Source organism: Stegostoma tigrinum, chromosome 18 (genome assembly GCF_030684315.1).
Source record: "Stegostoma tigrinum isolate sSteTig4 chromosome 18, sSteTig4.hap1, whole genome shotgun sequence".
NCBI classification, from domain to species: domain Eukaryota; kingdom Metazoa; phylum Chordata; class Chondrichthyes; order Orectolobiformes; family Stegostomatidae; genus Stegostoma; species Stegostoma tigrinum.
Genome location: NC_081371.1, coordinates 39,207,878 through 39,231,907, shown reverse-complemented (window position 1 = coordinate 39,231,907; position 24,030 = coordinate 39,207,878). Strand labels below are relative to the sequence as shown.

Here is a 24,030-nt window from a genome sequence, read left to right as displayed (position 1 = left end):
TTCCAGGCTAGATGAGTCCAAATGTAGCGGGCACAAGTTCAAGGTAGGAAGGGAAATGTTTAAAAAGGATCTCTGGCAGTTTTTTGACACGCAGTGGGTGGCATGTGGAGACTGGTGCAATTACATTTAAAAGGCATCTGGAAGGGTATATGAATAGGGAGGTCTTGGAAGGATGTGGGCTAATTGCTGGAAAATGGGAATAGATTAATTTTGGATATCTTGTTGGCATGGATGGGTTGGACCGAAGGGCCTGTTTCCATGCTGTGCAGCTCTGAGTCAATAATTTCTCATGTAAAATTTCAATGGGGATCCCTTGTGTACACAACAGCTGTGATTTCCTGGGGGATTTGATAACTGCATAAAATTAAAATGACTACTCATGAATTGTTCCGAATAAAGGCACAAAAATGGAAATTATAAACATTTTGGATTGATGTCCTGACTTAATTAGAATGGGGATGATTATTGAAAATCGGTTTCAAACCACAGTAGTAGATTCCATTGGTAGTTAAGAATATTCCTCAAGTAGGAAAGTGAGACCAAGTTGCAAATATTGTGTATTAGAACCATTTTTTGATTATTTTATCATGTAAAGCTAACCATTCAAAAGTAACATACATATACTGGGTGATTTGGTTTCTGTTATTAAAATTTGATTTTTGGTTGGCGATCAATCTTGAATTAACAAATTATTTTACCTTGGAAAAGCAAATATATACTGGGTTTCGACTTGATTAAAGTTTTGCTCTAAAATGCTTTCTATTCGCAATGAAAAGAAGGGCAGTTTGTCAAAATCTACTGTAATAAAAATCTTAAGTTTGTCATTCTGAAAAAAAATTTAAGGAAATTTATCATTTGATCACTTTTTTCTCATTTATCAAAAGATACAAACAAAATTATTCATTAACTAAGGTTGAAGTGGTGTGAGAACTTGAACTTTGTGCCCTCTCTAAACAACAGCTGTCAATCATTTAGTCTGTCTTTCTTTAACAACTCCTGAATTGTAATTTATGTATAATTCATTCATCTCTAAATTTTTCTTCATGTACTCCTTATTTGTTTCAACTAATTATGATTTCTCTAATTTGCCAGTATAGTAGAATCTAGTTTTGATGTGGGCTGAAATGTTATTTGGTTGTTGGCACTGATATTTAATAACTTTCAAAAAAAGCACAAAATGAATATTTGCACAATTACGTCAGTTGGCATTTGATATAGTTGAGCAAACTGTTAAGCTTTTTGATCCACTTTCTGTGGGTTGTACTTTGCATGAGATAGAAATAGGACATTATGTTTAAATCTGTAACAAGTTAAAATGCATATGTTACCTCTGGGTGTGGTGTTTGGCCTAGTTGATTTCTGAATTTGAGGTGTATGTGCTTTATGTAATCTAAAGTGTTTTTTTCATTTTATACAAAGGTTCTTGATCCCAATCATGAAAAGAAATTTAATGGTTCACTACAATGGATTTTACAGAGTACAGATGACTTTGGTATAAAGTGAGTGAGTTTGGTCAATTTGACAATGAATCCTAACCCAAAACACATTTTGGGAAACAAATCTTTCGAGCAAGAGAGTCAGCATAACTGTGGGTCTTGTGTTTTAATACACAGGTTGCTTGGCAGTGACTCTGAAGTCAAGGTAAATGATGTTAGTGAAGTACGGTATCTGGAATCCACGCATCCACAGATGTCATTTATCTGCCGCTTTCGTCGTGCATTCCTAACTGTCTTGCACAGGATGTTTATATTTCTTGTGGGTGAGTCTCATGATTTTTTCCAGTAGTGTGAAATATCTTTACGTAATGCTAATTCTTTTGTCTGCTTTCACTTCAGTGTAAATTAGTATAATGGGTAAACTGTATTAAGTGCAGAAATTATATCTAAGGTAGATTGTCATGTGACATTTTGTAATGAATAGTATCAAACATTACTAAATAGTCCACTTGGCTAGCTTTGTGTATTTTAAATTATTGTCCTTTCAAAAGTGGGCCACAACATTGACTTTCTTGAGCATGGTAATTGGAAAGAGGTTAATAATTTGGCCTTTCTGTCAGTTCGTTTTTTTTTGGATTCCCCTCTTATGGTTAGGGTTCCTAAAGTCCCAGTCTCTGTCCAAAACCTTACATCATGATTCCTAAATCAGAGGAGATCTTCAGGCCTAATGGCAAGGATTATGCATTTTAGATTTCCATTTCAAAATTCTATGGCCTTTAAACTTACATTTTTGTCTACGGGGCAAATTTTATTCAATGTACTTTTTGTTGAAGAAGAATTTGTTGATATTTGGTGTTTAGCACAGTGTCATTTCCTGAAATATAAACATGGTAGATTACATGCAGATTAAACCTTCTATTGTTCATTTGGGGATTGAGACAAGTATAAATTTTCTCATGGCAGCGAATGGGCTCTCAGTTAAACTGCAATTTTTTAAACTGCATGTTTTTAATCAACTGATCTATTGTTACAATCAACTGATCTATTGTTACATTTTCCTTGCTAAAGACTAGATTGACATCCTAACCTCCATAGGATCATTAGAGAATTCAAAAATACCGTAATCCTTCCAAGTATCTAGGTATTTGCTTTTTGTTTCGAGATTAATGCTGTAACATATTGCAGAAACTTCATGCTATCCTGTCAGCTATTATGTAAAAATAATTTGTAAAGTGGTAATAGTCCATAAAATAAATGAAAACATCTCTGCTACAATCACTTTAAGTCAGGCAATGTTTCTTGCATAAAACTGGCAGAAAGAACCATGCTCTTGGTGTTGGCTGCAGTTTTATGACTTAAGATGGTGACTTATTTATAATTGCTTGAGGTTTGAATGGACTTTGATCTTCACCTTTTTAATGTCCAGGTGTGCAAGCTTGGAAAGATCAAATGATACACTATCAGATCGTGCTGTTCCTGCTAAAATGGCATGCTATTTCAAGATCATTTTAAAAAGCACATTAATCCATTTTTGTATTGTTTCCATTATGCCTGCTACATTCTCTAGTTCTATGAAATTCCTGTCTTGATTCTGATTCCACTAAACTACTATTCTCATCTTGACCTCCTGGCTCTCTAGGTTAGCCAATATTGACTAAAGTTCTCTCTTGCCCCCTCTTCAGTTATTGTCCATTTTCCTTTTGAAACATGGCATAATCTCTTCTCAAAAAATCAACTGATTCTATGTTCCACCCTCCAGTTCCTGTTTCTTTCCTTGACATGTCTTTCAAATCCATTCCCTGTCAGTCTTGAAACTCCATGTTTGCATCTCTAATTGGTTGCCTCTGCCGTAGTACCAAAATAACTTGTTAAAGTCTCAAATGATATCCTATGTGTCTGGTAAAAGTGAACTTTCCTTCGTTCTTCTTGATCTGTGTTGACATGATTATTCACATCCTTTTTCAGTTCCTCTTCCTGTTGTTTGACTGAATGAGACTGCTGACACTTGCATCTATTCTTTCCTATAATCATAGCCTGAGAATTACTTGTTTCTGTTTCCACTCCTCCTTTAGAACTCAGTGTCTACTAAAGATCTACCTATGTCGCTGTCCTGTTTCTCCTGTGTTCTGCCTCACAGCAGCAGCATCCAAAAACAACAGTATTAGTGTTTATATATGCGCTAAAAAAAACTAGGTCGACCTAATTACCACCCCTCTTGACTCAATATTCTTGCTAAGTTATGACGGTTCTTATTTGATATCCAGCAATGGATAGGCAGAAAGTACCTCCAATTAAATATTTTGAAACCTGAAGCCATAGCTTGGAGCAGGACTGAAAGCAGCATTCCCTAGCCACTGACTTAATTCCTGTCCTTGACAAGATCTGACAAATCAAGTAAATTTGCAACTTTGGTGTCATGTTTGATCCGGAGGCGAGTTTCTGATCTCAATCATGCTGTTATGAAGACCATCTATTTCTAACTCGATAACATCATTTCCCTCTTTTTTTTTCCTGCAGCTCTTATTTGTGGCCTTTTGTGTCTGTAAATATGACCTTCAATACATTTCAGTTTTGCACCCCCCCCCCCATTCATAAACCAGTCATCCAAAACTCTGATCCCCACATCCTGACTTGCAAGTAGTTAGCTTCTGATCCAGCAATATCTCATCTATGCTTTCAATTTCCTCTATTGCCTGGTTCCTTCCTGTCTTTAATCTCCTCCACTTCACAAGAGTGTAGTCTCTTGAGCATTGCTAGTGTTAATGCTTCTTCATTGAATATGTCTTCAGTTGTCTGGACCTTTTTTTCTTCAATGCAATCTCTTTGACTAAGCCTTTAGGTTGACTGATTTTAATATCTCTGGTATAGCTTGGTATCATTCTTTTGAAATGCTTCTTTGAAGCCCCTTAGAACATTTCATTGCATTATAATACTATTGAATTAGAAGTGATTCATTGTGTGCTCGACCTTCCCAGTCATTGAATTTGAAAAATGCCATTTGTAATGCAACAGAAATAGTTTTATAAAATTTAAGATATTCATGGTATTGGACTGCCTTTTAGAATTAATTGGTATTTATTTTTAACACTTTGTAGGTGTAGGAATTGTGTGGGGAGTGCTTCATTACATGAAGTATCGTTGGCGGAAGGAAGAGGCAGAGACCAGACAGATGTACGACATGGTGGAAAGAATCATAGGTATCTAACACTTGTTTTGAAATTTGATTTTGATGGCATTGGAAATATACTAATAAAACATTGTGTAGGTCATTTTCTTTCACAACCTTGTTTTCCATTTACAACAAAAAGCCTTTTTTAGATTATTGTTTGCACTAAAAATGGTTCAAAGTAAATGGTGGCTGACACTTTTTTGTTTGGTTAGATGTTCTGAGAAGCCATAACGAAGCCTGCCAAGAAAATAAGGACTTGCAGCCTTATTTGCCTATTCCTCATGTACGTGATTCTCTCATACCACCCCAGAATAGGTAAGATAAGTTTATAATATAGATCAAAATGTGAATATTAAACTAATACAATTCTTGAATATATTCTTTTGTTGCATCTTTACACAAAGCAAATTCTTTTTTGAATTATTCAGGAAAAAGATGAAAAAGGTGTGGGAGAGAGCTGTTGTTTTTGTTGAAACCAATGAGTCCCGTATTCGGAAAGAAACCCAAAGAGTAGGAGGAGGAGATTTCTTAGTTTGGAGATGGACTCAACCATCTTCAACTTGTGATAAAATAACAGTTGTGCCGTCCAAAGTATGGCAAGGAAAAGGTATGAATTTGGCATCCATTGCATATTTTGAGACTTAACAGGTCTAATTTTAGACTGCAGGGCTAAAACTTGAGTGCCATTCTCTTTAGTTTGCTTGGCATGGTTTGGAGTTAATTGCATGATTTTGTTACAGCGCTAACCTAGTTAGCAAACCATTGTGCAAATGTTATTTTGCACAAATAATTACAAGCCATCAATTTTAAAACTGAATTGCAATTTTTATTGAATAATTTGAAGTGAGAGGTTCTTACGTGCTGAGATATAGGCAATTTTCTTATTCACGTAGATTTGGCCCATATGCATCAATAAATATTTGGTATAGTGATTGTCTTCTTATCCAACAATTTGCACTAACCCCATATTCTTGTGTTGAGCTTAAAATAAATCTGCAAAACCCATTTTTTTAAAAAAACTGCAATCCCCACATTAGCTGGGTTCAATTAGCAACTGAAATGATTAAATCTTCCTCCACGCTCCAGACATGGTCAGAGTTAAGTCTAGCTTGGCTTGTAACTAGAGAGCCTGCTGGCTTAAATTGCACATGAACATAGAGTATATGATTGGCATTAATGAATGTGGTCTATAAAGCTCCAGGCCCTATGTCATTGGACCACTTTATTATCTCCAGTCGAAAAGGCTACGTTTTTCCCAGTTACAAATATATTTTTCAGTCCTTTCACTTCACTGTTGAGTTTTACCTTTACTTCTGTGGAGACACAGGATTTAGATCAGATAAACTGGTTCTTTTATAATTCAGTTGCAGATTGGTTTTTTTTTTGTTTCCGAACTGGTTGCATGCTGGGAATTGGGCATTTGGACTGATTGTTACTGCTCAATGTAAATGCAAAACACCAATAACAAAAGTAATATTTCAAGTCGAATTTATTTTATCTTTATTCATAGTCCAATCATAGTGTGGCCTATTTAAAATCTTCACTTTAAATAGGTAGAACTGAGTAATACAAAAAGGCCCAAATTTCAACATTTTGGCATACTAACAATCACACTTTTTCTGGCTCCTTTCCCACTAACTCGACTGTTTGCCATTTATCTTTTCTATTTGTGAACCACAGAAGAAACTGAATAGGAACAAGTTAATTTCCTTTGCAGTTGGGACTGTATATTGATGCCAGTTTTTGGTTTTAATTTATTGGTGTACAAAATATAATAGTCCATTTCATAGTCATGATTCGTTGCCAAAACCTAAATATACCTTCATATTTGTTTTTAGTTCACCACTGCCTTTGAATAGTGCCCAAGCCTGAAGTCTGATGTTAATTGAAACAAACTTTACACATTTGCTAAAAGTAGAATATGCCGTCAAGTTACTAAACTGAGTTGTCCATACTATCTCTGTTTTACCACTGTGAGAACTGCTCACTCTTGGCATATCAGGGAAATGTAACCCCTAATCAGTAATTGATATTTGCTAAAGATGAAGTATACCCAATTTCACTCCAGTAGCAGAGGTGTTGAATTAGAAGTCTTAATTATTTCTATGACAAAGACCCAAAGCAAATTACTGAAGTGTGTATACTGTGGAGGAAACAACCTCCTGTTGCCTTCCAGAAAAGGATATTTTGTAATGTGCAAGATCACTTGACCGTTTTATCTGGAATTTGGCAAGTTGCAATTTTATTAAAGGTTTGAATAGCAACATGATATAATGCTGGTGGGTTTATTTTCCAATACAATTTAGATTAAACTGCATTGCAGTATTCATCCTTTTCTGGTCTGCCCTGATGGCTGGTTTTTTTGGTGCTGCTGTAAGAGCATTTCTACACTGAATCTGGAACATTTTGCCATATTGCTACTTTGTCAGGTTTTCTCCTTTTTTACTTTGAACAGATAGCAACGTCTACACTCTATAATCCCATTTGATTCTTTTTTGCACTTCTTGCAATGCTGTAGTTTTTTTTCTGGATAAGACTTTAGTGGTTGATTATTTGCAGTTCATCCACGAGTCAAAGCAAGCAAAATAATTACGCAAACACAAAGTGGGAAAGATGTGAGAGAAGACTTCAGTGAGCATGATGGCAAGGACTGATGGGTCCAATTGGCCTGTTCTTTTGTCATAAATGCTGTGTAATCCTAATGTTCCAAGACTTAAAGTTTGATGGTAGCAGACCTACCTTTTTGCCACATCTCTGTATGCACTAAGCATGGTGTTTTCCCAGAGCCACTGAAGCTGTGCTTGCATCCTTTTTTTTGTAAGAGGATGTAACAATTTCTAGAAACATAGGAGATAGGAGCAGGAGGAAGCCATTTGGCTCTTTGAGACTGCTCCACCATTCTTCACGATCATGGCTGATCGTCCAACTCAATAGCCTAATCCTGCTTTCTCCCCATAATCTTTGATCCCGTTCACCCTAAGTACTTTATCTAATCGCTTCTTGAATAGATTCCATGTTTTGGCATCAACTACTTCCTATACTACGAATTCCACAGGCTCACCACTCTTTGGGTGAAGAAATGTCTCTTCATCTCCATCCTAAGTTGTCTACCCCGAATCCTCATACTGTGACACCTGATTCTGGACACACCCACCATAGGGAACATCCTCCCTGCACCTACCCTGTCCGGTCCTGTTAGAATTTAAATCTGAGATCCTCCTCATTTGTCTGATCTCTGATGAAAACAGTCCCAACCTAGTCAGTCTCTTCTTCCACATCAGAACTGCCATCCCTGGAATCAGCCTGGTAAACCTTCACTGCACTCCCTCGAGAGCAAGAGCATTCTTCCTCAGAAAGGGAGGCCAAAATGGCACATGATAGTCCAGGTGTGGCTTCACCATAGCTCTGTAGAACTGCAACAACACATCTCTGCTCTTGTACTCAAAACCTCTTGCAATGAAGGCTACCATTCATTTTCTTTACCACCTGCTGCACCTGCATGCTTACCTTCAGCAACTGGTGCACAAGGACAACCAGATCCCACTGTACACTCCCCTCTCCCAATTTACAGCCATTCAGGTAGTAATCTGCCGCCTTGTTTTTCCTTCCGAAGGGAATTATCTCACGTTCATCCAAATTGTACTGCCATTGATTTGCCCACTCTCCCAACCTGTTGAGATCATGCTCTGCATCCTCGTCACAGTTCACCCTCTTACCCAACTTGGTATCATCTGCAAATTTGGACATGTTACTTTCTGTTCCTTCATCCAGCTTATTAATGTATAGTGTGAATAGCTGGGGCCCCAGCACCAATCCCTGTGTCATCCCACTAGTTACTGCCTGCCAATTTGAAAAGGACCCATTAGAGATAGTAAGAACTGCCGATGCTGGAGTCAGATGAGTGTGGATCTGGAGGGACACAGCAGGTCAGGCAGCATCAGACTAGCAGGAAAGCTGACGTTTCACAGAGGATCCTGATCAAAAACATTAATTCCTACTCTTTTTGTTTCCCCTCTGCCAACCAGCTTTCTATCTACCTCAATAAACTTCTCCAATCTCACCCACTTTAATCTTGCACATTAATCTCTTTGTGTGGGACTTTGTCAGATACTTTGTCAGCACCTCCCTTGTCAGCTGTATTAGCTACATCTTAATAGAATTCTAACAGATTTGTCAAGCATGATTTCCCCTGCATAAATCCATGCTGACTGTCTGGTCCTGCCCTGCTTGCCTAATGCTCTCCTATAAAATCCTTGACAATGGATTTGCGAATTTTCCCCACTGCTGATGTTAGGCTTACCGGTCTGAAAAATTCCCTATTTTCTCGCTACCTCCCTTTTTGAATATTGGAGAGACCTTGGCCACCCCTGAGTCTACATTCCAGAGTCTGTAGAATCCTGAAAGATAACCACCAATGCATCCACTATTTCTAGAGCTACTTCCTGAATTACTCTGAGATGTAGATTATCAGGCCCCAGGGATTTATCAGCCTTCAATCCCAACAATTTTCCCAGCACCATTTCTTTACTAAAACTGATCCCCTTAAGTTCTTCCCCCTCTCTCTCTGAATCTTGCATCCTCCAACAATTCTGGGACCTGATTTCTGTCCTTTTTTTTGTGAAGACAGAACCAAAGTATGTATTCAGTTCCTCAGCCATTTCTTTGTCCCCTATTATACATTTCCCCTGCCTCTGCTATAGGGGACTTAAGTTTGTCTTTACTAATCTCTTTCTCTTGTCCCTGGAGAAACTCTTAGCATCAGTCTTTATCTTCCCTACAAGCTTACTTTTTTGTACACTCTTTTTTTTTTTCCCTTTTCTTAATCAATCCCTTAGCTCTTTGAATTCTAAACTGCTCCCAATCCCCACACATTTATTATTTTTCTTGGCCAGTCTGTATGCTTCTTCCGTGGATCAGATGCTGTCTCTTATTTCCTTTTGTAAGTCATAGATTGGCTGTCTTACTCATTTTGCTTTTGCATCAGATAGGAGTACACAGTTGTTGTAGTTCCCCATGAATTTCTTGAATGCTAGCTATAGTCATCCTGTTAAGTAACTCTCCCCAATCTATCAAGGCCAGCTCTCACTTAGTTATTTCCTTTATTAAGGTTCAGCACCCTAGTCTCAGAATCAACAACCTCATTCTCCATGTTGATAAATTCTATCATGTTATGGTTGCTCTTCCCCAGGAAGTCTCGCACAGCTAGATTGACAATGATTCTCTTTTCATTACACTGCATCCAGTCTAAGATGGCCTGCTGTCTAGTTGTTTCCTCCACATAACCATCCGTGTACAGTCCAGGAATTCTTCCTCCTACGGCATTGTGGCTAATTTGATTTGCTGAGTCTGTTAGATTAAAATCATCCATGGTCACTGATACTGTTATCACATGCATTTCTAATTTCCTTTAATGCTATTCTTGACATCACTGCAGTTTGGGGGTTTATACATGACACCTACTAATGCTTTTTGCCCCTTTGGTATTTCTCACCCCTACCTGTACAGACTCCATGTTGTCAGAGTTAATATCCCTCCTCACTATCGTGTTAATTTTCTCTTTAACCAACAATGTCGCTTTGTCACCTAAAATTCTTTTGCCAGGTCTCAACATTGAATACCCTGGGACATTCAGTTCCTGTCCCTGGTCGCCCTGTAGCCGTGTCTCCATATTCCCAATTACAGTGTACCCATTTACTTCTATCTGCATGATTAGTTCATCCACTTTATTCCAGAATCAGTGCGCATGAAGGCACAAAGCCCTAAGGCTTGTCCCTTTTTAACAGTGTTTGTTGCCTCCTTATTTTGCTCATAGCCTTGTTTGAATCTTGTCCTTGGTTTCTCAGCCATCACTTTTTTTCTGATTCCCTTTTTATAACTTTTTTATTTTTGTTCTTGCTGGTGCCTTCTCTGTCTCTTTTTATGTAGGTTGCCATCCCCTAGTATATTACTTGAAACACTCAGGACATCAGTCCCAGTACTGCCTGGGTGTAACATGTCCAATTTGTACAGGTTCCACCTCACCAAAACTGGTTCCAATGCCCCAGGAATCTGAGAACCTCCCCCAACATCATCTTTGCAGCTGTGCATTCATCTGGTACATCTTGTTTCTCCTCTGACTAGCACATGGCACTGTTAGTAATCCTGAGATCACTTCCTTTTGAGGTCTGATTTCTTAACTTTTTTTTTCCTTCCTAGCTCCCTGTATTGTAGCTTTCGGACCCCATCCCTTTCTTTTTTCTCACCTATGTCATGTGTACCATGATCACTGGCTGATTCCACCCCGATCCCCAAAAAGTGTCCTGTACCTGCTCCGAGACATCCTTGACCTTAACACCAGGGAAGCAGTTTCCCATCCTGGAGTCTCATTTGCATCAACGGAATTGCCTGTCTATTCTCCTTACTGTTGAGTTTCCCCCATAACTATTGCCCTGGCACACGTTTTTCCCCTCTCCAGCAGAACCAACGTCAAAATCTTGCCATTTAGTTTTTATTCTTTTCTCAAGGTGATCTGTGCTTCAGCACAGCCGTCATTACTTTGGTATCCTACTGGAGTTTGAATTCAGAGTTTGTTCACAGTAGCTATAACGCTGTCGTATAGACTAATGGTCATATGTGAGTCTTTAACATGCAGCTGTCATATGTACAATGGAATGAGAGTGACATTGCAGACAGATCTGATGTATGTGCTAGGATTCTGCCTAGAATTTGTTGATGTATTGTAGTAGGGTTTGGAAATCCTCAAATATCTTAACTTCAGTTGAGACCAGGTACAATGACATGCTTTTATTAATGTTTCGTTCGAATATAGGTGAAGGTTTTTACCCTGGCAAATGATCTAACATAAATCACTAATTTCACATAATTCTTTACAACTGGATGGGATAAGTTTTTATTTGTAGAATAATAATTTATAGCATCGAAGTGTTATGCTCTTGAGGAAGAGCATTAACTTGTATGAAATCAAATTCCCAGCAGTAAATTAAAAGATTTATACATTATGGATTCATGTTTTTGTGTTTTTCTTATTGTAAAATCGTTAAAGCAGGTGGTGCTAATTTTAACACCGTTTCACATACCCGGAAATACTAACAGACCACTTCCCATTGTTTTTTTAAACCCTAAATATTCCCCTGTATGTTACAGAATCTTTTAAGGTTCTTTCATTTCCTCTGATGCCAGATCAAATATGCCACAGCTCTCAGGATATGACTTTGATTCTCCTCAATTTCCCAGTCTGGCCCCTAGACTTCCAGAGTTTGCACCTTCTCCGAGGATTCCACTTTTGATCTTGCTTGGCTTTAGCAGGTGTATCTGAATTTATAAATTGTTTATCATTTTGGACTTTTCCAAGGATGAGTCCCATTCATGTTTCTTACTTTCTTCAAATCATTAATGGCCTGTTCCAAGTGGCCTCTGGGCCTTTTTTCTGATTGTCGATTGCACACCACTGCAGTCTTAGTCTTTCAAGCTAGCTGCCATTTGTGTGAGGGGCTGGGGGGAGCGGGAATGCACAAACAAACCCAAAACAAATAGTGATAATGGGAACTGCAGATGCTGGAGAATCCAAGACAATAAAATGTGAGGCTGGATGAACACAGCAGGCCAAGCAGCATCTCGGGAGCACAAAAGCTGACGTTTCGGGCCTAGAGCCTTCATCAGAGAGGGGGATGGGGTGAGGGAACTGGAATAAATAGGGAGAGAGGGGGAGGCGGACTGAAGATGGAGAGAAAAGAAGATAGGTAGAGAGGAGAGTATAGGTGGGGAGGTAGGGAGGGGATAGGTCAGTCCAGGGAAGACGGACAGGTCAAGGAGGTGGGATGAGGTTAGTAGGAAGGAGATGGAGGTGTGGCTTGGGGTGGGAGGAAGGGATGGGTGAGAGGAAGAACAGGTTAGGAGGCAGAGACAGGTTGGACTGGTTTTGGGATGCAGTGGGTGGAGGGGAAGAGCTGGGCTGGTTGTGGGGGGAGGGGACGAACTGGGCTGGTTTAGGGATGCGGTGGGGGAAGGGGAGATTTTGAAGCTGGTGAAGTCCACATTGATACCATTGGGCTGCAGGGTTCCCAAGCGGAATGAGAGTTGCTGTTCGTGCACTTTCCCCACCACATCCCAAAACCAGCCCAGTTCGTCCCCTCCCCCCACGGCACCACACAACCAGCCCAGCTCTTCTCTCTCCCCCCCCCCCCCCCCCCCGCACCCACTGCATCCCAAAACCAGTCCAACCTGTCTCTGCCTCCCTAACCTGTTCTTCCTCTCACCCATCCCTTCCTCCCACCCCAAGCCGCACCCCCAGCTACCTACTAACCTCATCCCACCTCCTTGACCTGTCCGTCCTTCCCTGGACTGGCCTATCCCCTCCCTACCTCCCCACCTGTACTCTCCTCTCCACCTATCTTCTTTTCTCTCCATCTTTGGTCCGCCTCCCCCTCTCTCCCTATTTATTCCAGAACCCTCTCCCCATCCCCCTCTCTGATGAAGGGTCTAGGCCTGAAACGTCAGCTTTTGTGCTCCTGAGATGCTGCTGGGCCTGCTGTGTTCATCCAGCCTCACATTTTATTATCCAAAACAAATAGTGCCTTCTTGAAATCTAATCCCATAGCTATATGTCCAGTTGGGATGTCCTGGCCAAAGAATCAAACCAATTAATTTCCAACCTGAAGTATGTTCAGCTGAAAAGTGTATTACAAATTTAAGACTGCTGTGGTCTACCCATTGCTTCAAAACTTTTTGATCTGGGATCCATGTGAATAATTTAAATTTGAAGACAATTGTAGACATCTCTCTAACAATGTCTGGAAAAATAGCCCTTTTTGTTTTATTTCGTGCTTTCACACTCCAACCTTTGACCTTTGTTATGTAAAGTTGGATTATCCTGTACTGGTAATCATTTATTTAGGTGTTTACTATAAACAAGTTTGTTTAATCTGGGTTCTTGTCACGGGATTTAAAAATTTACTTGACTGAAATTAAGTGTATTTCACGAATAAAAAAAACATGAAATTGCATTTTCATAACCATAGATTTTGTTATTTTTCCTTGGATAGCCTTCCACCTTGATGGTAGAAATTCTCCACCTAACAGTTTGACACCCTGTTTAAAGATTCGGAATATGTTTGACCCTGTCATGTAAGTATCTGATGAGGTATGGTGATTCACTTGAAATGTGTAGACAAGGCTACAGTTTTGTTATCAGATTTAGCATATTAAACTGGCTACAAATTCACATTTATCTTGTACATTTGGAAAAAAGTGAGCGAATTGTAATTTGAAAGTTTTAGTTCAATAATTTGTCTCTAAATATTGAAAAGTGCAATTTGTTTCATGATTGACTCACATTTATAGCATTATCAAAGTTTTAAGAATAATAGCAAGCTGTAATTCACAATTTCGGATTATTACTGCTGAGCTGATATTCTTAATCCAATTTCTTTTTACTTATTAGAGTAGTAAGAAATCAGTTGAAATCTTTTTTCTGAAGTAAGTAATTTTAGGATAGCACAGTAATGAGCTAAGCTTCCCTTTAAATTGTTTTTCGGGCATTTTTTAAATATGGGTTAAATTTTTAAATTAGCTGTGAAGTTTCTTCAAGGCTTCAATATTTTGTAATCTCTTTATTGTTTAAATGATGTATATGTAATGCCTGTTGTTTACTCTCTCCAAACCCTGCTGTACTGCCAAATCTTAAAGCAGGATTCTTCTACTCAGTCTATCCTAATTAACATAGGCATTTGGTAGCATTCCCATAAGGGGGAAATCTAATGGATGAAGTATTTTAGGGTTTCAAAAATAATTCATTTTAGATGTAAAAGAAGTTGTTTTCCAAAATTTAGGCTCAAAATTGGGGGTATTAGCCCAGCTTGAGGCCTGGTTAATAGCCGCAAAATTTAGGGATAAAGTTGTCATTTTAATATTGGCATATTGTAATTAGTTGGATACCACAAGGATCAGCGTTTGGTCTTCAGCTATTCGCAATCTACATGAATAAACTTGTTTCCTGCATCTATGTTAAATGTAGCCCAATTTGTTGATACAAAACTAACAGGGAAAGGAACAAATAAGGGCAATAAAAGTATTTGGGTAGGTTGAACGACCATGATGGCAGAGTTTTTAATACAGAAAGATGTGAAGTTATTCGTACTAGTAAGAAAAGATACTTCTTGAAGCTTTTTTGTCTTGCACTGATCTGCACAATTTACAAGAAAATAGACATTTGTATTGTAAACCTGTGTAGTTAAGTGTCAGTCATCATGAACTGTTGCATTCTCCATAATAACATCTCTGCCAGAGTATACTTGCCAAACTATCAGCACACTCCAGTTGTACAGTGTAAAAATTGATCTCCCCTTAATTTAGTTTTCTTCTAACTCTAGCAGTGCTTGAGTTCGATACTACTAAATAGCTATTAGTAAGAAAAATAGAAAAGTAGATTTCTGGAAGACTGACTGGAATATTCTTATTTAGAGGGATCTGCCAGTCTTTTGTGGGAAAATCATGCCTTTAACAAGAAACAGCAAGCAGTTGGCAAAGCAAATTGTTTCAGTCTTCACTTTTTTTTTCCCTTATCACTTTTTTTGTAATATAGAAGCTATGCTATAATTTGTCTTGGTGAGAACAGACTTGGAGTATTGTGTACACTCTGGTCTCCTTACCTAAAGAATGATATACAGTAAACTTATCTGGCATCGATGGGACCAGGAGTATACTGGTTGATCAGATGTTCTGGTTGATCAGGAGGTCCACATAATCAATGTAAAAACACACTAATAGTAACCTAATTCAGTGGGTGTACACATCACTAATACTTTACTTACAGCATAAATCACTTCTATTCAAGGTAAAGTTGCATTAAACTTACCAGCAGAGAGCTTTCTCACATGCACCCTCAACTGACTATTGTGACATTGCAATAATACAGTAAACATCTGGGACAACAAAGTGTGGAGATGGATGAACACAGCAGGCCAAGCAGCATCTTAGGACCACAAAAGCTGACGTTTCGGGCCTAGACCCTTCATCAGAAAAATGTCGGCTTTTGTGCTCCTAAGATGCTGCTTGGCCTGCTGTGTTATCCAGCTCCACGCTTTGTTATCACGGATTCTCCAGCCTCTGCAGTTCCCATTACCCCAGTAAACATCTAGTATTTTGAGTATATAATTGTGTTGTTGGTTTATCGAGAGTGCTGTTTCATAAGGTGCTAGTTAAAACTAAGTTTGCTGTACTTGGAGAGAATGTAATGTTTGTTCATTAGAATTATTCGTGCAATGAGAAGATCATAGTATCAGAAGAGTAGCATAGACTAGATCTGTATTCCCTAGAGGTTGTGGTGTTACTGAAACAGAATTCTTAAAGCTTGACAAATTCTACACTGGAGGAATGTTTTCTCTCGAGGCTAGATCTCGGGTCAGAGTTCTGAATAAGGGATCAAATGTCGGAGGCTGAGTGAGGAGAAATTGTTTCACTCAAAATATTGAAGGTTTAGAATTCTGTACCCAGACAGCTATGGAAGCGTGTCTGACTAATTTTTTTCTAATTTTCTAACTAATTAATTGAAGTTTTTCAAGGAAGTTTCAACAAGAATGGATGCAGGGGAATCAAAAGGTGAGTTGTATTTAGAATTCCAGAAATCTTTTGACAAAGTGAAGTCATGAGATGAGTCAGTGGCATTGGAGATAGTATATTAGCATGGATAGAAAATTGGCTAATGGGCAGGAAACAGGTGAGAGTAAAGGATTATTTTTTAGGTTTGCAACTTGTAACCAGTGGGGTTCTACAGGGATCAGAGCTGGGACCACAGTGAATTACGGTATATATTAAAGACCTGGAGCAGGAAAAGAAATATATACTATAGCCAAATTTACAGACAAGAGATAGAAACATTTTACAGCAATAATAACTGGGCAGAAAGTTGGCAAATGGAGTGTAATGTAGGAAGTGCAAAGGGAAGGGAGAATAGTATTATCGATGACAACTGTATAAAACTACAACACAAGGGACTTGGGGGTACTTCTGCACAAAACAAAGCTAGCTCCAGTGCAGAAGGTAATCAGGAAAGCTGATGGAATGTTGGCCCTTATTTTGAGGGGGTTGGACCACAAGAATGGAGAAGACTTACTGCAACTATACAAGGTATCGGTGAGACTGCATCTGGGGTTCTGGGAGCAGTTTTGGTCCCCCCTTATAAGTGGTTGGAACTCACTGGAGTTAAGAAAAATGAGAGGTGATCTCATTGAAACAGGATTCTTACAGTGTCAAGCCCCTTTAAATGTTGAGAGGATGCTTCTTGGAGAGTCTAGGACTAGAAGACAGTCTTAAAATTGGCATTTCTTTATTCAGAGACTGAGCTGAGCAAGAATTTCTTTGGCGTGTTGAGTATCTTCAGAACTTGTTCCCACAGAGTGAGGGCAAAGTCCTTGTATATGTTTAAGGCTGAGATGAATTTTTGGCCTGTAGGGGAATCGAGGGTTATGGAGAAAACGCAGGGAAGTGGACATGAGCAAAGTTTTTGATTAGCTGTGGTCCTGTTGAATGAAGGAGCAGGTCAAGTGACCAAACAGCTGCCTCCTATTTTTATTTCTTGTGGTCTGTGGAGGCTTTGGTATTGAATATAATTAAGTCAGATCAATATATTTTTGGATACTGGGGGAAGTGGAGTCTATAGGGATAGTGTGAGAAGATAGAATCAGCCATGGAATAATTGAGCAGTAAGGAGATGGCTCTTCATCCTATTTCTCTTGCAATTGTTGGCCCTGCTGCTCTTTAGTTTTTCTAGAATTTGCTAGTACAAGAATGAGTCCAAACGTAAAGATATACAAACTAGGAAGGAGGATTTGGAAATGTACTGATATGTATGAACCAGTCTCTTTGTCTCAAGGGATGTTTATAACAACAGCTTATGCTTGTGTAGCACCTTCTAATGTAATTTTGAATATTCCAAATACTTTGATATGACTTTGAGCTTTTGGGTCCGATAACTGAATGTTGAACAGGTTTTGTCTAAGTGCCTATTTAAAGGAGGAATGCAAGGCTTAAGGAGTTAATTTCTGAGCTTCGGGATATCCAATCTTTTCTCCTTTTAGAAAGGCATATACACTTTTTTATAATGTGTTTCCAACCTGTTTATTGCATAACCTGCACTAAGATATTCCTAGATCCAAAGATGAATGCCCACTGTCTACTCCACAATGCTATCCCTTTGATTTGTAATATTTTTTGGCTACTTTTGCAATTTGCATTTTCTATATTTTTAAGGAATAGATTTTAATTACTTTTTTTTTATTTTACAGGGAAATTGGGGATGACTGGCATATTGCAATTCAGGAAGCAATCCTAGAAAAGTGCAGTGACAATGAGGGAATCGTTCATATTGCGGTGGATAAGAATTCACGTGAGGTTGGGAGTACTACCTAATTTAGGCAGATTCTAATTTATGATCTTGGCATCTTTACTGCTGCCTAACTGATTTACTTAGTTTGAGAATATTGTTGCAACTGATCTGAATTTTTTTTTTCATCCAAACTCAGTAATTTCCTCCATTCTCTCCTCTTTAGGGTTGCGTGTATGTGAAGTGTTTGTCTCCAGAATATGCAGGCAAAGCTTTTAAAGCACTTCATGGGTCATGGTTTGACGGTAAGATGCTTTAAAATTGCTTGGGCTTTACATTTTCAAACTACAGAATAGCTTGCTAAATTCAAAACCGAAAATGTTTTTGGAAAAATCTTTCAATTCAGCATCTTATTAAAATGAATGAATTACTGTACTAGAGTGGAAGTTTTCAATGAGCAATACAAATTTACCGGCACCCTTTTTTTGTTGCTTTTACTTTCTGCTAACGGCTAGAATTACATTTGAGAGGCAGGGGGATGTTGCAGTAATGTGCATGCTACATTATCACTAGAATCCAGGACACTGGATCCTGTACACGTGAACTTTTAGTGCCATTTTAACCAATAGTTATGTGAAAGTGGCATGCTGAGGCCTACGTTTTCCCATAAAAATAAATGATTACCAAAACCTGAGGGCACCAGGGGAATAAATTATACAGTTTAAAATTTTGAGACCGTTTCTTTTACATTGGATTGCAGAATATTAGAGGAAATTATGATCACTTAAGCAAACAGTTACATGTGTACTTGCGAAGTGTTTTTTTTTAAATTGGCAGAAGTAGGATCATTGCAATTGACTGCTGCAAACTGTATTTTGAACAAAATACAATTATTATGCTATGGCATTGTATTGAATATATTTCCCTCATGGTGTTTGCTGGAGTCTTAATTAACCTGTTTTTGTTTTCTTTAGGAAAATTAGTGACTGTAAAATATCTGAGATTAGATCGTTATCATTATCGCTTTCCTCAGGCAGTCCATTGCAACACTCCATTGAAGCCGTCAAGTAGGTACATGAATTCACTGTCGCATCTGCGTCTTCTGACCAACACAGCTAACTCTCAAGGAGCCTCGTGAGACCTCTCCTATCCCTGCCAGTGCTGTTACACTGCAGCAAGAGAAGTCCTGCTTGAATGCTCTGTCTTCCTTTTTATTGCTTTTATATGTATACTTTTTGTATTATAAGGAGTGCGTCTTCTGTGTTAAGATGCCAAGAAGCTGGAGAATATTTCCAAAGGAGCTATCTGTAACATTTTGGTGTATTGGGATAAACAAGTAGTGGCATAGATTAAAACAAGATGTGACTTTCATGCAGCGGTTATTAATTCTTAGACCGTGGATTGGGCATGAACAATTTTGTTCAACAGCACTAAATGATGTTTTAGATGCCTTAGGGATTATCATGCATACCATTGTTCAGTCAGCATTTGACCACTGAGCTAAACGAGAGGATATCAATTGGTCAGATGTGATTATTCAGAATTTTTTGTTGGAATTTTGAGTTGCATTGCTTGAATGTAAATTTGGGAGCAGTTTGATACAAGATGGGCATCTGATACATGGAGGGAGTAAACAGGGCAACATGCAGGGCACACTGCAACAGCTGTTGATAGCTGTCAGCAGAAATTTGAAACTAATAAGGACAACTTCATAATGTGGCTGTCTACTTAATGAGATTTGGCTTATTTTGTGCAATAAACATGTCTGGGTTAAATATGGATTAATAATAGAACTATCATGCAGGAAGAAGAAAACCAGCAGTGATATGGAGTGTCATAATTTGCAGAATGGCGAATGTGCAGGTTACTCAAATAATACAAAAGATAAATGACGTACTGTGATTAACAACTTGATCTATATTCCATCAAGTAAATGCAAGAAATCTGAATTATGGAATTTTTCATACAATGAGTATAGCTTTACGTTTAATCTTGCTTTTGTTTATTCCAAATTTAAGTCATAATCTGCAGGTGATACATTTCAGCATGGAATTGCACAAAATGGACAATTTTCTGAGTAAACATGATGCACACTGCCTGCAGCAGAGCCTTACTGTGCCTTACCTTTGTGTGCTTGAAGCAGGCACTGTAATGAACAGGAATGTAACAACTCCAAATTTCGTGCAACTTTTTTGTTGCACTTTGGTTAAGAAGTTGTACTAAAAGTAAAGCAAGGAATCTTGCTGTACCATGTGTGCATCATGTGATGGTGTTAATATTATTCACATTCTTGGGCCAACCCATGATGCACCTGATTTGTTGATCTGTTGTCAGACTGAATGTGCAAGTGGAATGGTATTTTTTAAGGGCGGGGCACTACTTGATGCAGATGCATCTTTGAATTTTCTAGCTTCTATGATGTATTTCATTTTATGTAAACATTGTACATTTATATATTGTAATATGTACCATTATGCAGCTTATTTTGCTTATAACTGTTAAAATTGACAATATCCTACCTGCAAGACAGATGGGAAGGTGTATAATATCCAGACGTTCAAAAAGTTCAGATGTTTAATGTAATTTGTCATTTGTCTTGTAAAAACACTCTAATTAAAGGTTTACTAGGGGTTTTTAAAATGCTGGTATTTGCCTATTGTTCGCTATCTTTTTCAGTTTCTACAGTTAGTAAGATTTATATCATCTTGCCTCAAGCACCTGTAAAGTGAAACATTTCAAAATCATTATTAGTAATTACTGAACAACTTGCTTTTAATCTTTCTTCAGGTTACCAGAAAGATGCATATCATTTTATTAGAAAGTTCCAAAACAGTTTTACAATTAGATTGCTTTACCATCATATCCAAAAGCCTGCCTCTGACAACAACTCTGGATTGTGAAGTGTTGGTCAGGATAATTGTGAAGCAGCATTCACATAACCCACACCCTGAAGCAGTCTGTGCCAATCTGCAGCAAAACCTGGACAGCATTTTGGCTTGGGTTGATAAGTGACAAGATTCCAATAACATACAATCTAACCATCTCTTTGTTAGCAGTACCCTGCTGTCGGCATGCTGGAGATTACTATTAACTGTAAACTGAACTGGATCAGCCAATACCATGGCTGCAACAGCAGGTCAGAGGCTAGGAATTCTACAGTATTTCATCACCTAATTTCCTCCAAACCTGTCCTCCATCTAAAAGGCATAAGTCAGGAGTGATGGGATAACTGCTGCTTGTCTGGGTAAATGCGATTCTAACTACACTAAGATCCTGGATGGTGCTGTTAAAGCAGCCTACTTGATTGGTATGCCAGGTCGTATCTTCAACATTCTGTCTGCCATTGACACAGTGGCAGCAGTGTGTACCATCTACAGGATGCAACCCAGCAACTTAGCACAGCTTCTTCAACAGTACCTTCTAAGCCCCTGATCTGTAGCACCTGGAAGGATAGCAACAATAGATGCAAGGAAGCACTGCCACTGGCAAGTTTCCTTTCTGGCTCAACAATGTAGCCACTTCCTCTGTATCCTGGAATCAAAAATCCTGCAACCCCCTTGATAATACCACTGTTAGAACATAGAACAGTACAGCACAGAACAGGCCCTTCAGCCCACGATGTTGTGCCAACCATTGATCCTCATGTATACACCCTCAAATTTCTGTGACCATATGCATGTCCAGCAGTCTCTTAAATGTCCCCAATGACCTTGCTTCCACAACTGCTGCTGGCAACGCATTCCATGCTCTCTCAACTCTGTGTAAAGAACCCGCCTCTGACATCCCCTCTATACTTTCCTCCAACCAGCTTAAAACTATGACCCCTCGTGCTAGCCTTTTCTGCCCTGGGAAATAGTCTCTGGCTATCAACTCTATCTATGCGCCTCATTATCTTGTATACCTCAATTAGGTCCCCTCTCCTCCTCCTTTTCTCCAATGAAAAAAGTCCGAGCTCAGTCAACCTCTCTTCATAAGATAAGCCCTCCAGTCCAGGCAGCATCCTGGTAAACCTCCTCTGAACCCTCTCCAAAGCATCCACATCTTTCCTATAATAGGGCGACCAGAACTGGACGCAGTATTCCAAGTGCAGTCTAACCAAAGTTTTATAGAGCTGCAACAAGATCTCCCGACTCTTAAACTCAATCCCCCTGTAAATGAAAGCCAAAACACCATATGCTTTCTTAACAACCCTGTCTACTTGGGTGGCCATTTTAAGGGATCTATGTGTCTGCACACCAAGATCCCTCTGTTCCTCCACACTGCCAAGAATCCTATCCTTAATCCTGTACTCAGCTTTCAAATTCGACCTTCCAAAATGCATCACCTCGCATTTATCCAGGTTGAACTCCATCTGCCACCTCTCAGCCCATCTCTGCATCCTGTCAATGTCCCGCTGCGGCCTACAACAGCCCTCTACACTGTCAACAACACCTCCAACCTTCATGTCATCTGCAAACTTGCTGACCCATCCTTCAATCCCCTCATCCAGGTCATTAATAAAAATTACAAACAGTAGAGGCCCAAGGACAGAGCCCTGTGGAACACCACTCACCACTGACTTCCAGGCAGAATATTTTCCTTCTACTACCACTCGCTGTCTTCTGTTGGCCAGCCAATTCTGTATCCAGACAGCTAAATTCCCCTGTATCCCATTCCTCCTGACCTTCTGAATGAGCCTACCATGGGGAACCTTATCAAATGCCTTGCACACTGTTGATGTGTCTGCCGTGTGGATTGCAGCATTCAAGAAGGCTGCTAATCACCACCGCCTAAAGTTAAGAGGGAATGTGGAATAAATGCTGATTTTAACCAGGTATGCCTATAGCACGTGAATGAATGAAAAATGTGCTTGAGTCCGTAGCAGAGTTTGAACCGAAATCCTGACTCAAAGACTGCTACAACTGAGCAATGTTCCAGACATTTCACCAGAGAGACAGTACCCATATAGCACTCCCTCAGGGGGTGTATTTGTCAAGTCTTTGGAATGAGCATTAAACCCACACCTTGAGCATTCTTGCCTGAATCATAATTTAGAATAGAATTTCATGACTTAATGTGCTATTTCTATTCCATTTATTTTTAATATTTGTCTTTGAAATTTAAACACAGGAGATTTGTAGTATTTTTCTTAACATCAGTGCCAAATTCACAGTAGCTGTGTTAGTTAAAACATGAACCAGGTGCAAAATAAATGACCTTTACCATACTACCTCCACAGCCAAAGCATCTCATACAAATGTTTAGGGAATTATCATTTCAGAATGCCTTCTAGGTAAGCATTTGGATTTCAAGTAATTGTTCCAACAACCAGATCATGCCTTCCCATCCAATTATTGGTTTTAAACCAAGTAATATGTTTGAGGGTGGGGGCAAAAAACTGGTATAGTAGTGATGTCACTGCTAATGATGCAAGGGCCCAGACTAATGCTCTGGGAACATAGTCACATCTTAGCACAGGTGAAAATAAGTTCATAGTTGGAATTAAAAAGTAATCTCAGTGGTTGTAGCCATGAAGCTCCTGCAGATTGTCATAATCTATTTAGTTCACAAATAACCTTTTGAGAGGGAAATATGTTGCCCTTTATCTGGTATGATCTACTTGTGATTCCATTTAGTTAAAAGGTAATGTGGGATGACCTACAAATAGACCTCAGTTCATGAAAAAGTAGGGATTGTTGGGGTATGATGTCCATTACCCTTGTTAGGAAGTGTATCTTTTAAATTATCGCAAATCATCCCGTCTTGAGCTAAGTAATAGTGCCTCTGTGCACTCAGAATACAGCTACGCCACAAAGTTGCTGTGGATAATACTGTGTATGGTCTCCTACAGGCACTTAATCTACCAAAATAACAAGGTGTAGAGCTAGATGAACACAGCAGGCCAAGCAACATCAGAGGAGCAGTAAAGCTGATATTTTGATAACGGGAACTGCAGATGCTGGAGAATCCAAGATAAAATCTGAGGCTGGATGAACACAGCAGGCTCAGGAGCACAAAAGCTGACATTTCGGGCCTAGACCCTTCATCAGAGAGGGGGATGGGGTGAGGGTTCTGGAATAAATAGGGAGAGAGGGGGAGGCGGACCGAAGATGGAGAGAAAAGAAGAT

At 39.0% G+C, this 24,030-nt stretch overlaps 1 protein-coding gene across 1 annotated transcript in view; it reads left to right on the top strand.

Annotated features, from left to right (window-relative positions):
- lemd3 (LEM domain containing 3) overlaps nucleotides 1–20,563 on the top strand; it is a 50,022-nt gene extending 29,459 nt beyond the window's left edge. Inside the window, exons 5-13 of the mRNA XM_048548938.2 lie at nucleotides 1,420–1,499; nucleotides 1,614–1,759; nucleotides 4,532–4,633; nucleotides 4,818–4,920; nucleotides 5,034–5,212; nucleotides 13,647–13,728; nucleotides 17,886–17,991; nucleotides 18,150–18,228; nucleotides 18,898–20,563. Of these exons, the coding sequence (XP_048404895.1) occupies nucleotides 1,420–1,499; nucleotides 1,614–1,759; nucleotides 4,532–4,633; nucleotides 4,818–4,920; nucleotides 5,034–5,212; nucleotides 13,647–13,728; nucleotides 17,886–17,991; nucleotides 18,150–18,228; nucleotides 18,898–19,061 (1,041 nt within the window). The 3' untranslated portion in view covers nucleotides 19,062–20,563. The remainder of the gene's footprint in view (nucleotides 1–1,419; nucleotides 1,500–1,613; nucleotides 1,760–4,531; nucleotides 4,634–4,817; nucleotides 4,921–5,033; nucleotides 5,213–13,646; nucleotides 13,729–17,885; nucleotides 17,992–18,149; nucleotides 18,229–18,897) is intronic.
- The last annotated feature ends 3,467 nt before the right edge of the window (nucleotides 20,564–24,030 follow it).